We start from the raw sequence: 15,154 nt of genomic DNA, 5'->3' as shown, positions 1-15,154 counted from the left end.
CTAGTTGTTTTGTGTCACTATTGCACTTACATTCAGTGGTGTATGAGAGTAATGATGTATGAGTAAAATTAGTACCAAAAACCTTACTAAGGATCCTGTACGGTGTGTTATGGAAGGAGTAGGTAGTCAATGGGGGAGCGATACCACGATTTACTGCACCGGGTGATGCTAGTCCTAGCGATGCCACTGGTTTTGTGGATTCTGGAAGTTACAGTCTCTCCGAAAGTATCAGTTCCAAGTGTGTCGAGTGTGCTCGTGCCTCAGGAATGTTATGGGTCTCTTGGTTGTCTGTTGTGAGATCTCTGTTGCCCTTATCTCTCCTGCGAATAGTATAGATCCAGACTGATCGGGATCTCCCTCCCCACCTGGATTTCCCATCCCCTGCGGGTATTATGGTCATGCCATATCCCCCGGTGCATCAGAGGCCAAACTGGCTTAGCAGGCAGGTTTTGTCCTGGTGTGTGTGTGTGTGTGTGTGTGTGTGTATAAATATAGGAGAAGTTTCCGCAGAACAGGCATTCCTTTAGGTTCACCTTTGGGACAAGATTGAGCTGCTTCAGTCAGGTTACTTCTCCTTATCAGGGTTCAGGTTTTTACCCTTCCTCTTTCCTTGATCTTATCCATTAGGGAATATTCCTATCTTGTCAACCAGTTCAGTTTGGTATGTTCTACAGCAACAATTTCCAAACTTTGGACTTCCAGAGGTTTTGACTACAGCTCCCAGAAGCCTCTGCCCATCTTGGTGAATAGTCTTGGGTTCTGGGAGCTGACGTCCAAAACACCTGGATGGCCAGAGTTAGGGAATCACAGAGCTTTAAAAGAGTTACTGTCGTTGATGACAGATCCCAGAATCCCCTAACCAGCACAAATGTTTTGCCAGAGGGATTTGGGCAGTTGTAATCTATGTTGTTTAGGCTGACAGCTCCCCAAATGTCCCAGCCAGAAAGGGAAGTTGTGGTCCCAAAAAGTAACTTTCCCAAGCTCTAGTCCATGGATTTCCTTCCTTCCTTCCTTCCTTCCTTCCTTCCTTCCTTCTGTTTTATGCAGCTAGTCTTCTGGGGATGTGGAGTATCTATAGGTTTATCGATCGCATTTGTAAGTCACCTTTCTTCCAATCTCACAGTCACAAAAACCTTGTGAAATAGTTTGGAGAGAGGCAGAATGTAAGAGAAATTACACGTTATTTTCTGTGCAAAAGGAAGCAAGCAAGTTGATAAGACAGAGAGATGGATGGATGGATGGATGGATGGATGGATGGATGGATGGATGGATAGATGAACAGATAGATGATAGGTAGGCAGAAAGACTGGATGGATGGATGCAGGGACGTAGCCAAGGGTGGGGTTCTTGGGGTCCGGACCCCCCCTTCCGTTAGATAAAATGAATGGTGCGTGCTGCTGCGCCGTCGCACCCAAGCCCCATTATAATGGTGGCACTTAGCCTGGACCCCCCCCCCCTTCCCAAAATCCTGGCTACGTCCCTGACGAATGGATGATAGGCAGGTAGAGAGATTAGATAGATGGATAGATTCTATGATTCTAGATGGATAGATAGACAGACAGATGATAGGTAGGTAGATAGATTAGATGGATGGATAGATAGATAGAATTCATCCCCTCCAACTATCCCAATTTGGCAAAGACACTCCTGATCAATCCTCCACCTTCCCACCTTTGCAGCGCCTTTAAAAAGGTCCCAGTTCCTCCTCTCCTCCCACTTCCCCTCCTTTGTCCTCAGTTTACTTGAATTGCTGCAATAAATTAAAAGTTCAAAAGTAATCTGCATTCAATTTAGCAGATAGAAGAAGAGAGGAGGGCAGAACCCTATCCTTCCCAGTAGACTGAAGCAAAAGCAAACTGCTGCACTAACTTTTAACTTGTCTGTTCTTCCTCATTGGTAGTTTTGACCATCTGCTTGGTTGCACACATCCCAGCTTTAATCTGTGAAATGTTGGTGGATATGATACTGTAATATATTTATGCGTTTCCTTCAGTTAGATCAAGGGAATACTCATAGATTTCCACTTCCCTGCCTTTATCATCATGTAGCCATACTGGTTGAGAGGGACTGGTCCCAGTGCACCCAGGGAATATTTGTGGCTGCAGACTTGAACCTGGGTCTCCCAAGTCCCTATCCAATATTCTAGACACATAGTATATTAAATAATACAATTTGCAGACTAGTGGAGTTAAATCAATGTTTAATGTTGAGCTTCACCTGTTGAATTCCCCCTTTGCAAGCCAGACTATTAAAGATACAGGGGAGCTGTATTCATTTGCATCACAATATAGCCCTGAAGGCTTTTATTTTCTTTTTGGTCAGCAAAAACAGAGAGGTCTAGAAACTTGATTATTGGTCAGACCGGCTTAACCTGTTTTGTTTTCCGCCTTGGATTACAAAAGCATAGGGGCGCTTTCTGGAAAGCCCTCCTCCTTTTCTTTCCCATCCCTTCCCCCCCTTTTTTTACAAGCATAGCTCTTGCCTTTAAAAGTCTGGAGCTAGTTTGAAAAAAGGGAAGATTTCAATTTTGAACGCAGGGGACCGACTTCGGACTAAAACTGTAAGAAAGGAGACCGTTCTTAACACTCTTTTTTAGAGCCTGTTTCGGCTATCTTTCTTATAGCAAAATAACTGGTGCTTAGTCTCGCTCGGGACTAGAAACCTGTGAAGTTTTTAGAGGGTCTGGTCTTGCTTAGGACTAGAAGCTTGAGAGGTTTTTAGAAGGTGTTGGTTTAAGAGCTCAGTGGGGGATACTAGGAGCTGCAGTCACCTTCCCACACTCTGATTTACCTGTCTGGTGTTTCAGTATTTTGATGTTTCTCTTGATTTTCTCTGTTCAGGTCCATGCAGATCGGCCGGCCCGCGCGCCCGGTTCTCTTCCCTTGAAGCCCTTGCCAGCGTGTGGAGCCTGCCCCACACCCGCCCTTGCCAAACCACGGCCTTTACCTGCGTGTTCCAGTGTTTCCCCTGCGACCCGTCCTGTGGGAACGCCTCGTGGGCCACCCCCGAGTTCACCCAACGTTCGGTGGCCCCAATGGTGAAGATGACCCGCTCCAAGACGTTCCAGGCCTACCTGCCCTCATGCCACAGAACCTACAGCTGCATCCACTGCAGGGCCCATCTGGCCAACCACGACGAACTCATTTCAAAGGTAGGCAGCCTCAGGCATGGCTTCCTTTAAAACGGTGGGAGGCAGCTGCCGGAAATCAGGGGATCCACACTCCATATCCCCGATGATCCTGATTCGGAAGGGACAATCCTGGTTGATCCTCTGCCTTCCCACTTTTTCAGCTGCTTTTAAAATGTCCTGGTTTCTCTTTCCTCCTCCTATTCTCCCGCTTTGCCCTGAGCTTACTTCGCTTACTGCAAGCGAAGCTCAAAATGCAAAATTTCGGCCTCCGCTTTTGCAGCTTTGACTTTTGTGGGTTTGATTATTCCGCACATTGGGTTAATACGTTCTCTATAGGAATCTCTGGGTCCTCCGGCACAACTCTGCCAGAAGTTGATCACGGAGTCTCACTGGAGGACCTAGAGCAGCGGTTCTCAACCTGTGGTTTTTCTGATGGTCTTAGGAACCAAGACACCACAGTTTTATGGTTCGGGGCTACCGCAACATGAGGGGCTGTGTTAAAGGGTCGCGGCATTAGGAAGGTTGAGAACCACTGACTTAGAGAGTCTTAGAAGAAACACTTCTTTAGGCATTTGTAGTTCCTCCAATGCAATTCTCTTCCAGATTTCAACTGTGAAATGTTTGGCAGTGTAGCGTGGGACTTTTGTGGGCTACATTCTCTTGCCACACACTCTTTATGTTTCTTCTTCCATGCAAAAAAGAGCTCTCTTTGCCCCCTGTTGAGAATCCATTTCACCATGTTTTTTTTTAGTTCTCCTTAGGCTGTTTTAGGCCCAAGAAGTGTGCTGGATGTTAACTTTGGTTCAATGTTGGAGCTCCCTATAGGCTTCTATGGAAGGCCACACATATTTCATGGGCCTCACTTTTGCTACCTTGCTTTTATGGGGGGTTTTGTGATGCGTGTCCCAAATCTGCCAACAGACACCAGAGCGACTGAAGCATCCATTTTGCAGCCATTTTGTCATCTTCTCCTTTCTCCCAAGGGGTACGCAAAGGGATTTTGCAGCACCTTTGAGACCAACTAAAACAAAGCTTATGGTGGCATGAGTTTTCGTAGACTCAGGTGCATGTTTGGGGTGGAGAATCCAGAGATAGACCTATATAAATTGTTTGTGTGTGTTTGAATTCAAATCCAAAACTTTGTGGATATGGAGATGACAAGTTCAGTTTTAATGATGAGCATTGGGTGGACACCTCATTTCCATACCCACAAGGTTTTGAATTTGAAATTTGCACACAACCGACTTATATATCTGTCTCTGGACTCTCCACTCCAAACATACATCTGTGGAAATAGTGTAGATGCACCCCTTGGTGGTCCAGTTTGCCTGATCATTTCTATACAACCCCTTTATTTTTTCCTGGATGTGTTCCCGATCCTGCCCATCCCAAACCTTGATGTTACAAACTTTATTTTGGCTGGTCATTCCTCCCTGCCACAAAAGAAATGGGGATCCATAATCAGCAGTTGCTGTTTCAAGGTGGTAGCATTGATCTCCAAAATGCTTTTAGCCAGGTGCCTAAGTGCCTTTAAGTGAGTGTCTGGAAACTTGAATGTGACTGTCCTTATTTTATTTTATTTTATTTTTTGCTTGTTCATCGGATGGTTTTTGTCTCTGGCAAGCAGGGAAATGTTTCGGTTTTAGCAGCGTTGCGTTTGATCTGAAGGGAGAGCTGAGTTGTGGCTTTGTTGTCTGGCCAAAAAGCTCTTAGGAGTCTAAGCAAGAACAGAGCGGCAGGCAAAGGCAGAGAGCTTCCTTTTGAGGGTTCTTGAATTATCTATTTGCAAGGATATTTTGTGCTATGAGTACCTCGGGGAGCAAGGCATTAGCAGAGTGTGCCATTTTAGTCGTGCACATTTGGGGACATTTCTAAGTCAGGTCCAATCCACACTGCAGAAGCAATCCGGTTTTCGTTTTGTGAGATGTTTAGTCTTCTCTGTCATAGAGTTCTAGTGCCACAATAAACTACAGTTTCCAGGATTCCCTAGCACTGAGCCAGGGCAGTTAAAGCAATCTCAAACTGGATTATTTCTACAGTATCGATTGGACCTCAGATTCAAACTAGATCCTATGGATTGATACTGCCAGAGGCTGAACAACTGGAAGCATGAGATTGGACTCTTTATTCAAAGAGTCGTATTCTCCATTCACTGACACACACACACACGTCACAATCCTGTATGGCTTAGCATAATGTAGCATGTATAGAGATGCTGTAGCACCTTTGAGACTCACTGAAAGAAAGAAGTTGGCAGCATGAGCTTTCCTAGACTTCAGTCTACTTCCTCAGATGCATTGAGTGGACTTACACATGCCATTAATATGTGAGAATGTCACTTCAAATTCAAAACCCATAAAGGATTTGTGTGGCTCATTGGTAAAGGAAAAGGAATTTGGTGTATCATGTATAAATCAGCTATATAAATCCAGGGGCCAATGGTGGCTGGTGAATCCGTTTTGGGTTTTCGACTTAAAGGTTCACACTGAAACCCAGAGCAGATTCTGGTGACTAGGAGCCAAACATTTGGAGCATTTTGCTTGCTCACACAGAATACCATCCAAACAATAACCGTCTTTCTTGTATCCTGGATGCCTTCCTCTGTCTTTCTCTTCTATTTTCTTTTAAGGAAGAACTAGTCCAACAGCAGTGTCTTTGATTATGGAAATATGTTGAGAATTCATCGCTGGCCTCCTACACCTTCCTCTTGTCTTTTCTTCACTCCGACTGTCCAAGAATCCAGACCGTGCAATTTTTCGCTCTGGGTCCAAAGTCGGTGTAGGAGTTTCAATTGGCTCCTAGATGAATAAAGCTCTCTCTCTCATATCTCAACTTTGGGATCGGAGCAAATATTGAAAGGACAAGCGTTCGTCATGTCAGCCACCATAGGCCTGGGTCCCCTAAGAGAAATCCAAAAACCCAAGCCACAAAGTGGGACCATAGTAGCCATATTCACCAGACCCAGGAGCATGTCTTTTGTGAAACCAATGGCTTTGAATTTCCCAATTAGGACCAAGCGACTGCAAAATACTCTGCACTGCAAGCAGGAATCACACCCAGTCTATTTCCCCCCTCTCTTGGCTAAAAGGATTTTAGCAAGGTTCAGCAGAGATAATGCAGCATTGGTTGGAGTGGAGAACATGTTATTGTTCTTGCTAATATTCACTAATTTCATTCTTAGAGGAAGCAATAAGTAATTTTTAACACTTTTCTTCCCTACGAAAAGAATATTTAAAAACTATTTGCACCTTTGAGAGGCTATTTGTGGTTCAGGACTTACTCTGTGCCGAATTCACGCATGGTGTTTCTGTGCAGAAAACAGCTTTTTCTGCACAAGAAACAACGTTTCTCTCCCCCCTTTTATGCTGAAAGAGGCTAACAGAAGTTAGTCTCCAAAAACTCCTAAGGGCAAATGATTCTGATGAGTTTATTCCACCGCTTCTCACGCTTGAGACCCCAGCTGAATAACCAAACCTTGGAAAGAGGCCGCAGAGTCATTACAGCTGCCGATTCAAATGTGCCCAGGTTGCAGAAAGGATCTTCTTGTCTACGGACAGCTGAGATTTTAGCTGCGTCAGCGTTGGTGGCATTTGCCTTCTGTCACAAATGGTTTTCACCAGACACATCATTCCATGGAGTGGCCAGGTTGGGCTTTCCCAGGTCAGGTTGCAAAAAGAGAGTCGAGCTTGGGAAAGTTGCTTTTGTTTGGACCTACCAGAATTCCCCAGCCAGTACTTTGGCAAGGGGATTGTGGCGGTTGTAATCCAAAAGTTATATTCCCTCCCCGAGATCTGACCCGAAAAGGTGCATGGTTTCATTTCTTTAACTAGTTCGGGGCACAATCTGTTCTTGGATTTTGACTTATTTTCAGATTGGTTGCAAAGAGATTCTGGCAGATCATGTGCAGAGAGATTTTGTAGCACCTTTGAGACTCACTGAAAGAAAGACATTGGCAGCATGAGCTTTCCTAGACTCTAGTTCCTCAGATCCATTTGGAACTAGACTTTAAAATGCATGACGAAGTAGACTGAAGTCTACGAAAAGCTCATGCTGCCAACTTCTTTCTTTCAGTGAGTCTCAAAGGTGCTACAAGATCTCTCCACATGATTCTGTAAACTATGTCTTTGAATTCTGACAGATCATATTTTAGCAGCCTCTTCCTCTTTGCTTGCGTTGCTCCTATAGCTTTTCAGAGACAGGCTGTGGGCAGCAGCTTGATAGTTATAACTACGAGTTTGTCGTGATCTGCTCTGGCTCATAAGATACCAGTGCCAGATCATGGATGTGTATTTACATTTATACTGTTGTTGTGTGCCTTCAAATTGTTTCTGACTTACGGCGACCCTAAGGTAAACCTATCATGGGTTTTCTTGGCAAGGAGGTTCGGAGGAGGCTTGCCACTGTCTTCCCCTGAGACTGAGAGCAAGGTCGCCCAATGGGTTTCCATGGCCGAGTGGGGAATCGAACCCTGGTCTCCAGATTCGAAGTCCAGTGCTCAAACCACTATGCTTCACTGGCTCTTGGAAACTAGAATCATAGAGTCATAGAGTTGGAAGAGACCGCAAGGGCCATCCAGTCCAATCCCCTGCCATGCAGGAAATCCAAATCAAAGCATTCCCGATAGATGGCCATCCAGCCTCTGCTTAAAGACCTCCAAGGATGGAGACTCCACTACAGTTCCATTAATGCAGGTGGAAATGTTATTTGTCTGCATGATCACGTTCGACTTATGATCAACACTAATCCCAAGGCCTTTTTTGTGTGTGTTAAATGCTAAGTTCATTTGGGGAACTAGCACTACCTTTCCTCTGTATCTCCCCATCACCAACACACACAAACTTTTGCATCGGCTCCTCCTTTCTCCTTTTCCTCCTTGAACTGAAATGTCTTTATTTTCTCTCCCTCCCTGCGCCAGCCCTTTTTGAGAAAGCTGCTAAATCTGGAAGCCTTTCCTTTTTCTTTGCCCTGTTTCCGAAGGAGAGATCATTTTTGGACAGGGCGAGGGGGAGGCAGAAAGCCGCGACCCGTCTTGCCGGGTGGAAACTCCAAACCGGTGGGCCGGTGGCGAGAGCGAGGGAGAGTCGGAAGTGCACAAAACAGCTGATTAAAAATAGATCTGAATCATTCCATCTGACCTGAGGGGGGATCAGTAACTTTGGCTTTGACCTTTCGGAGCTGAAATCGGCTAAGTGTTTCTATGGTAATTGGGTTGCTCTCCGGGGCTAATCAAAGATTTTGTTTCATTTTATTCTTTTTTTAAGCCAGCTGAAAACCCTGCTGCGTTGTGAGAAAGCGGTGCGCAGACAGATCAGCCAGCATGAATTATTCCTGGGCTCTTGGCTTGGAGTCGTCTCCCTAACTTGTGGCTTCTATGATTTATAGACCTGGATGCAGAGGGTCCTGGCTTAAAGAGCCATGGAATCAGTCCTTTGGCTTGGGTTTAAGGACTGGGGTCAGCCACTTCCAAATGTCTTTGTAGCTCTTTTTGCCCTCGAGGATTTCGAACGGCGTCTCGTTTTGCAACAGCAAGCTCATGAAGCATTGCAGAGAATGTGAAGTCGAAGGCTTTCACGGCCGGCATCCAAAGATCTTTGTGGTTTTTTCGGGCTATGTGGCCGTGGTCTAGAAGAGTTTATTCCTGACGTTTCACCAGCATCTGTGACTGATGCCAGCCACCGATGCTGGCGCAACGTCAGGAATAAATTCTTCTAGAACATGGCCACATAGCCCCAAAAAACCCACAAAAATCCATTGCAGAGAATGTTATGTAGAATTCCCAATTCAAACTTCCATCTCGATTACAGATGGTTTGGGGCAAAACACTGTTTTCCAGCTTCGGACCACCGTCTGAAGTATGCCAGTTGTATGTGGCGAGTCAGGTATACCCTCCAGAAGATCAGACACTGAACAATTTTTATTATTGCCTGCCTTCCAACTCTTCCCAGTTTTGGAGAGCCAACCCCAGTTAATCCTCTGCTGTCCTGCTTTCTCAGGTGCCTTTAAAACATCCTGCTTTCTTCCCCGCTTTCCTCTTTGGCCCACAGCTTACCTCAGTTGCTGCAAACCGAGTTCAAAGTGCAAAAGTAGTTTGCACTCAGTTAACTCGCCAGGAGGAAAAGAAGAGGAAGGGAGAGGATTTTTCTCTTCCCTGTAGTAGCCAAAAGCAAATTGCTGCAGCATCTCTTAGCTTATCTATTCTTCCTCACTAATAATTTTTCACTACTGAAAATAATAGTTTGCAAAATCTTTCTCATTTGGACCTTTTACCCTCTTGTGGCCTGACTGCCTTCTTTTGGCCCTATTCTTATGTTTGCTCAGACATACATGTCCTGGTTTTCATCTGTGAATTGCAAAATATTCCTAATTGGATAGTAATTGATTCTTTAGAGCCAGCATTTGTGTAGTGGTTTGAGGACACTGGGAGGCCAGGGTTCGAATTGCTGTTTGGCCATGGAGAAAGTCACAATCCAGCCGCAGAGGAAGACAAGGGCAAACCCATGCTGACCATATTCACCTTAGTGTCTCCATAAGTCAGAAATGGCTTGAAGGCAAACACAACAATATGTATTCTTGGGGACCCTTGAGGCTAAACGACAACTGTAGATTTGTATAGTATACATTTTGGATAGGCAGACTCAGGCTCATTTTGGAATGTTTATGGGCCAACGCAGACTAAGATTTTGCAAGACTAGGCTAATAAAACTGGCGTACCGTGGTTTAGACATCGAATAAAATGATCCTTCTGCTGGAAATGGGGCACCGGTGGCTTCCTTACAGTTAACTGTAACAGGAATACTCTTGGCTCTCTGAATGGAAAACTTAAAAACCAATTTTTCCTATTTCTTTGAGCAGATTCAGGCTGGGGGTATTCAGGAACAGCCGTTCTTGTTTTTCCATTGTTTGGCTCGCAGTGTCCTGTTTTGAACGGACAGCCCCAGTGAGTGTGTGGGCTTTCAAAACCTTTGCATGACATGGAGGGTTGTTTTCTTGCCACGGCGTTAATGCAAACCAAATGCCTCTTTGAGAACGTCCGAGGTGGGAGGGAGGGAGACAATGTTCTTGAGTTCCACCCTTGAAAACCAGGGTGGATTTGCAGGGGGGAAGGCTGGAAATCCAGCGTTGAAGGATTTCCCAAACGGAGGGCACTGGTCTTTTCAATGGAGGCAGCATCTATTTGTCATTGTAGGCAATGACATTGTGGGAGATTGGCTGAGGAGAGTTTAAAAAATGCCTGGGGGTAGAGTGAAGGTTGCAGATGAACCAATAGAATTGAAAAGTTGGTCATGCCATGGGGAGGATGAATGGTGTATGTATGGGTGGTAGAGTAAAGGCTGAAGATAAACCAACAGGATTGAGGAGAAGTTGGTCATGCCATGGGGAGGATGGATGGATGGATGGATGGATGGATGGATGGATGGGTAAAGGTTGCAGATGAGCCAGTGGAACTGAGAAGAAGTTGGTCATGCCATGGTGATGATGCATGGATGGTAGAGTAGAGGTTGCAAATGAACCAGCAGAATTGAGAAGTTGGTCATGCCATGGGGAAGAAGAAAGGATGGATGGATGGATGGATGGATGGATGGATGGATGGATGGATGATGAATGATGGATGGGTGGTAGAATGAAGGTTGCAGATGAGTGGTGGATGATAGAGTGAAGGTTGCAGATGAGCCAACAGACCTGAGAAGATATTGGTCATGGTGGCATGGTGATGATTGATGGATGGTGGGTGGGTGGCAGAGTGAAAGATGCAGATGAATCAACAGAATTGAAAGTAAGTTGGTCATGCTATGGGAAGGATATATGGGTGATGGATTGATGGGTGATGAATGATGGATGGGTGGTAGAATGAAGGTTGCAGATGAACCAACAGAACTGAAAAGAAGTTGGTCATACCATGACAAGGAAGGAAGGAAGGAAGGAAGGAAGGAAGGATGGATGGATGGATGGATGGATGGGGTGTGTGGATGATGGATGGATGGGTGGTGGAGTGAACGTTGCAGATGAACCGAGAGAATTGAGAAAAAGTTGGTCATGCCATGGTGATGATGGATGGAGGGGTGGATGATGGATGAGTGGATAGACGGATGGGTGGGTGATAGTGGTTGCAGTGGCAGCTCCTGTGTTTCTTTTATTTTATATATACATTGGGCAGGTGGTTGTAAGAATGACCAGAAGATATGAGTTCTCCTTTTCTGAATTTACTTCATAGTCCCAAGTCTGGAAATAATGCCACTCTTCTGGAACATGGCCTCATAGCCTGAAAAACCCACAGAAAACTAATAATGCCACTATTTATTATTTTACTTTTAAGAGCACTGCCCAGTGTTAGCAAAGTAGACTTTCTACTTAGCTTACTTGCTAATTTGCTTACTTGCTAATTAGCTTACTTGCTGTTCACCGCTATGATCTTTGGAATAGCGGTATATAAATAAAACAAATTATTATTATTAAATTTTCTTTTATTAAAACAAGAATTTAAGTTTTTCTCCCTCACACACACCTTTCTTTTTCCTTTTCCTTTCCTTCACTCTGCCCAGATTTCTATCTCATCTGTTCTCATCTCCTCCCGATGTTCTGCTCAGTGCTCTTTTCTGACCTATGGACTGTGAAGATGTACATTTCCTTGAACACAGCGGTTGCCTTTCCATAATTGCTCCAGAGGGCAATGATAGATTTCTGCCGCTCTCCCAAAGGGGTCATTCTCCCCCGCTGCCCTGCTTTGCAGAAAGTAACCGGAGAAGGTCAGAAGCGAATGGAGAAGAATTTCCACTTCCTTGAGGCTTAATATGGGGGGAGGATTTCTCTCTAGGTCCCCACATAGCACACAAAGCGAAAATCCCAAAGCTGCAATATAGAGATCTACTGCCAAGGAGCCAAGTCATTGCTGTTGCTGATGCCAGGCTGGCATTGTAGTGTACCAGCCTTAATGGATTTTTCTGGTTTTGTTTTTATTTAATTTATTTTGCTTGCCTTGCAGTCTTTCCAAGGAAGCCAAGGCCGGGCCTATCTCTTCAATTCCGTGTGAGTGTCTTGTCTTGTTTTGGTTTTGGGGCCTCGGTTGTAATATATCATAGGCCTGATACAGACAGCCCAAAATAAAGCTGCTTTGAGTCACTTTGGTTTGGAGGCATGCTGTTTAAATGATACATGCATCCTAAGAGTCCAGAAGCTGCAGCAAAGCCACGTTCCAGTCCTAAGGACTGGGGTGCAGCTTCCAGACTCTTAGGACTCATGCATCATTGAAATACCATACCTCCAAAGTGACTCGAAGCAGCTTTATTTTGGCCTATCTGTATAGGGCCATAGTCACTTTTCAGTTCCAGGGCAGCAAGCTTGGAGCATTTTCTGACACTACTGACTTCCCTCCACCCGAAAAAGAGAATAAATATTGTGTTGGTGAGATATGCAGATGGCTATGAGGGAGCAGGTTCATCGAGGAAGGTTGCTAAACAAAACCTCCATCTTCAGGAGCAGTATCCCTCAGAAGACCAGTTTCTGAGGAATAAGCAAAAGGACGCAGCTCCTCCCTTCATTGGTTTGGCCACTGTGCCCCAAAATGTTAGACTATCTGAGTATTTCTTTCCCGATGCAGTCATAGTGACTGTGTTTGCACATCATGTCAAACCATGGTCAGGATCAGCTGAAGTTAGGCCTGTCATGACGTGTAAACCAGGCTCAGCTAAGAAGCCATAGTTTATAAGCCAGCAGTTGAACCCATGGTTTGTTGTTGGCAGACAAACTCTGGCTTGGTTAAAAGGTGGCTGTTGGAGTGGCCAAACCTGCAACTCTGGTTAATCCTTGGCTTGGTTTCCCAGCTGCTCACCTTGGTGGGAGAGAAATGAGGAAAATAAATTATGGTTTGTTTTAAATCAGTCTGGTGTGCAATTTGTAGCTCAAGCAATAAACCATGATTAACACAAAGCATCTGTGAAAGAACACTTCAAAAGTGTGGCTTCTGCAGGAAATGTGAAAGTCGGTGAACCCGTAATCCAAGATATCTTGGTTATTAGAAACTAGTGATTATCAGACAACAAACAATGAAAGATGTGCGTTTGAGAGAGATGTCCATGCATGGTATATTCAGTATGGGGTGGTTGAATACAATGACAACATACTGCTCTGATGTGACTGACAAAGGAGTTTTAGAATTAAATCCTCTGCTTCTCTTCTTGCTCCTCTGCAGAGTTAATGTGGGCTGTGGCCCCGCGGAAGAACGGGTTTTGTTAACGGGACTGCATGCGGTCGCTGACATTTACTGTGAAAACTGCAAAACCACGCTGGGGTGGAAATATGTGAGTATCTACATTATTTGTATTTACATAGCTCTCCCGGTGGGAATGGTAGTTATGCAATCATAGGCTGCATCTACACTGCAGAATTAATTGAGTTTGGCACCACTTTAACTGCCTTGGCTAAATGCTGTGGGATTTTGTGAGTTGTAGTTTTGTGAAATATTTAGCCCTCTCTTTCAAGAGAGCTTTGGTGCCACAACAATTACAAATCCCAGGTTTCCATAGGATGGAGCCATGGCAGTTAAAGCAGTGTCAAACTGTATTAACTTTGCAGTGTGGCAATGGGGTTGAAAGGAGCATCTAGTGTATGCTCCCCATCACGCAGGAATACACAACTAGGGCTTTTCTGAAACATGCCCATCCAACCTCTGTTTAAAGACCTCCAGTGTTAGAGAGACACCCCCGGCCAAGGCAGTCTATTCTGCTGTTGAACTGTTCTTATAGTGCAAAAAGTCATCCTATTGCTTAGATGGAAATAGTGGAGGTGGTGAGGATGATGGTGATGGTGATGATCATGGTCATGATCATGATAATCATCAGCATCATCTCACCTTTTTCCCAGTTCAGGACTCATGGCAGCTTACAGTAGCTTTCTAAAAATCACTTAGGTCCAAAACATACTGCAGAAATAATCCACTTTGAGACTGCTTTAGCTGCCCTGGCTCAATGCTAAGGAATTCTAGAAGCTGTAGTTTTGTGAGACATTGAGCCTTCTCTGTCTGAGAGCTTTGGTGCCACAATAAACTACAGTTCCCAGGATTCCCTAGCACTGAGTCAGGGGAGTTTAAGCGGTCTCAAACTGGATTAACTTCTGCAATGTCTTTTGGACTCACAGTTAAAAATTCACAAACATAAAAGCCAGTTAAAACCTAAAGCATTCTTTAAGTAAAAGTAGCACAAGAAAAAGAACAAATCGAAAATCCGGTACATCATTTAGGCAGCATGGACCTTGTATATTCATTTTTCAAAGGTCTATTAAAACAGAAAGGTCTTTGATAAAATAATGTAGAGGGTGTCAGTCTAGCCTCTTTGGGAAGGGAGTTCCAGAGCCTAGGAAGCAGCCACATTTTGTCTTCATTTGTAGTTTGGATGGTGGCTAAACTCTCTAGAGAGGGAGAGAAAGAGAGATGAAAAAGCCAGCCAACAGCACTTCACCCAGGTTTCTTCTGAATCCCAGAAGGATGCAGTTACTGTAATTGTATGTGTGTGTTTTGAAGCGATTACCAAACAGGACCGAGAAATGTAAGCACCGTGTTTTACTGCCGGTCCTGCAGTCTTATCTATGTGATTGAATGCAGACATACAGGATGCCGTCTTCAGTATGTGGGCAAAACTAGCACATACATGCTGCAGGAAACACAAGTCTGCAATCCTGACCAGGAATTTGGCCAAGTATTTGAACTCTGAACACTACAGCCTCTCTCCTTTGTCCTTGTTTGGTACTAAGCTACCTTCTCCTTCAGGCATTTTGGACAAAAGGGAGGATCTAGGGACCTAAGGCCATAATGCCACATGGTCTCCGCTTAGAGGACACCACTGTGTGTGTTGTTACCTGCCTTCAAGTTGTTTCCAACTTATGGCAGCTCTTAAGGCAATGCTATCACTGCTGCAGCCTCTTCTAGCTTGTGTGTTATTCCTCATTCATAAATTTTGTCATCTTGACCCCGCTCTGATGTTGCTTGGCCACATGTGTTCTCATAAGTGAAACATTGGGAGTTGTGGGAACTGT

The 15,154-nt window shown here is 44.7% G+C and overlaps 1 protein-coding gene across 8 annotated transcripts in view; it reads left to right on the top strand.

Annotated features, from left to right (window-relative positions):
* Positions 1-15,154, top strand: part of LOC149301478 (protein yippee-like 2) — a 40,693-nt gene that overhangs the window by 16,481 nt on the left and 9,058 nt on the right. For 6 of the 8 annotated variants that reach the window (XM_089484427.1, XM_089484425.1, XM_089484424.1 and 3 more), the window contains 3 exons: positions 2,841-3,151; positions 12,111-12,154; positions 13,317-13,425. In XM_089484427.1, coding sequence (XP_089340553.1) covers positions 3,035-3,151; positions 12,111-12,154; positions 13,317-13,425 — 270 coding nt within the window. In that variant the 5' untranslated portion in view covers positions 2,841-3,034. Of the gene's footprint in view, positions 1-2,840; positions 3,152-11,670; positions 11,875-12,110; positions 12,155-13,316; positions 13,426-15,154 lie in introns of those variants that run through there. The other 2 variants (XR_016272248.1, XM_089484426.1) reach the window with 2 other exon arrangements.

The sequence above is a fragment of the Sceloporus occidentalis genome, unplaced genomic scaffold (genome assembly GCF_023333645.1).
Source record: "Sceloporus occidentalis isolate IW3139 unplaced genomic scaffold, rSceOcc1.0.p SCAF_21, whole genome shotgun sequence".
NCBI classification, from domain to species: Eukaryota; Metazoa; Chordata; class Lepidosauria; order Squamata; family Phrynosomatidae; genus Sceloporus; species Sceloporus occidentalis.
This window is presented reverse-complemented; position numbering and strand designations above follow the sequence as displayed.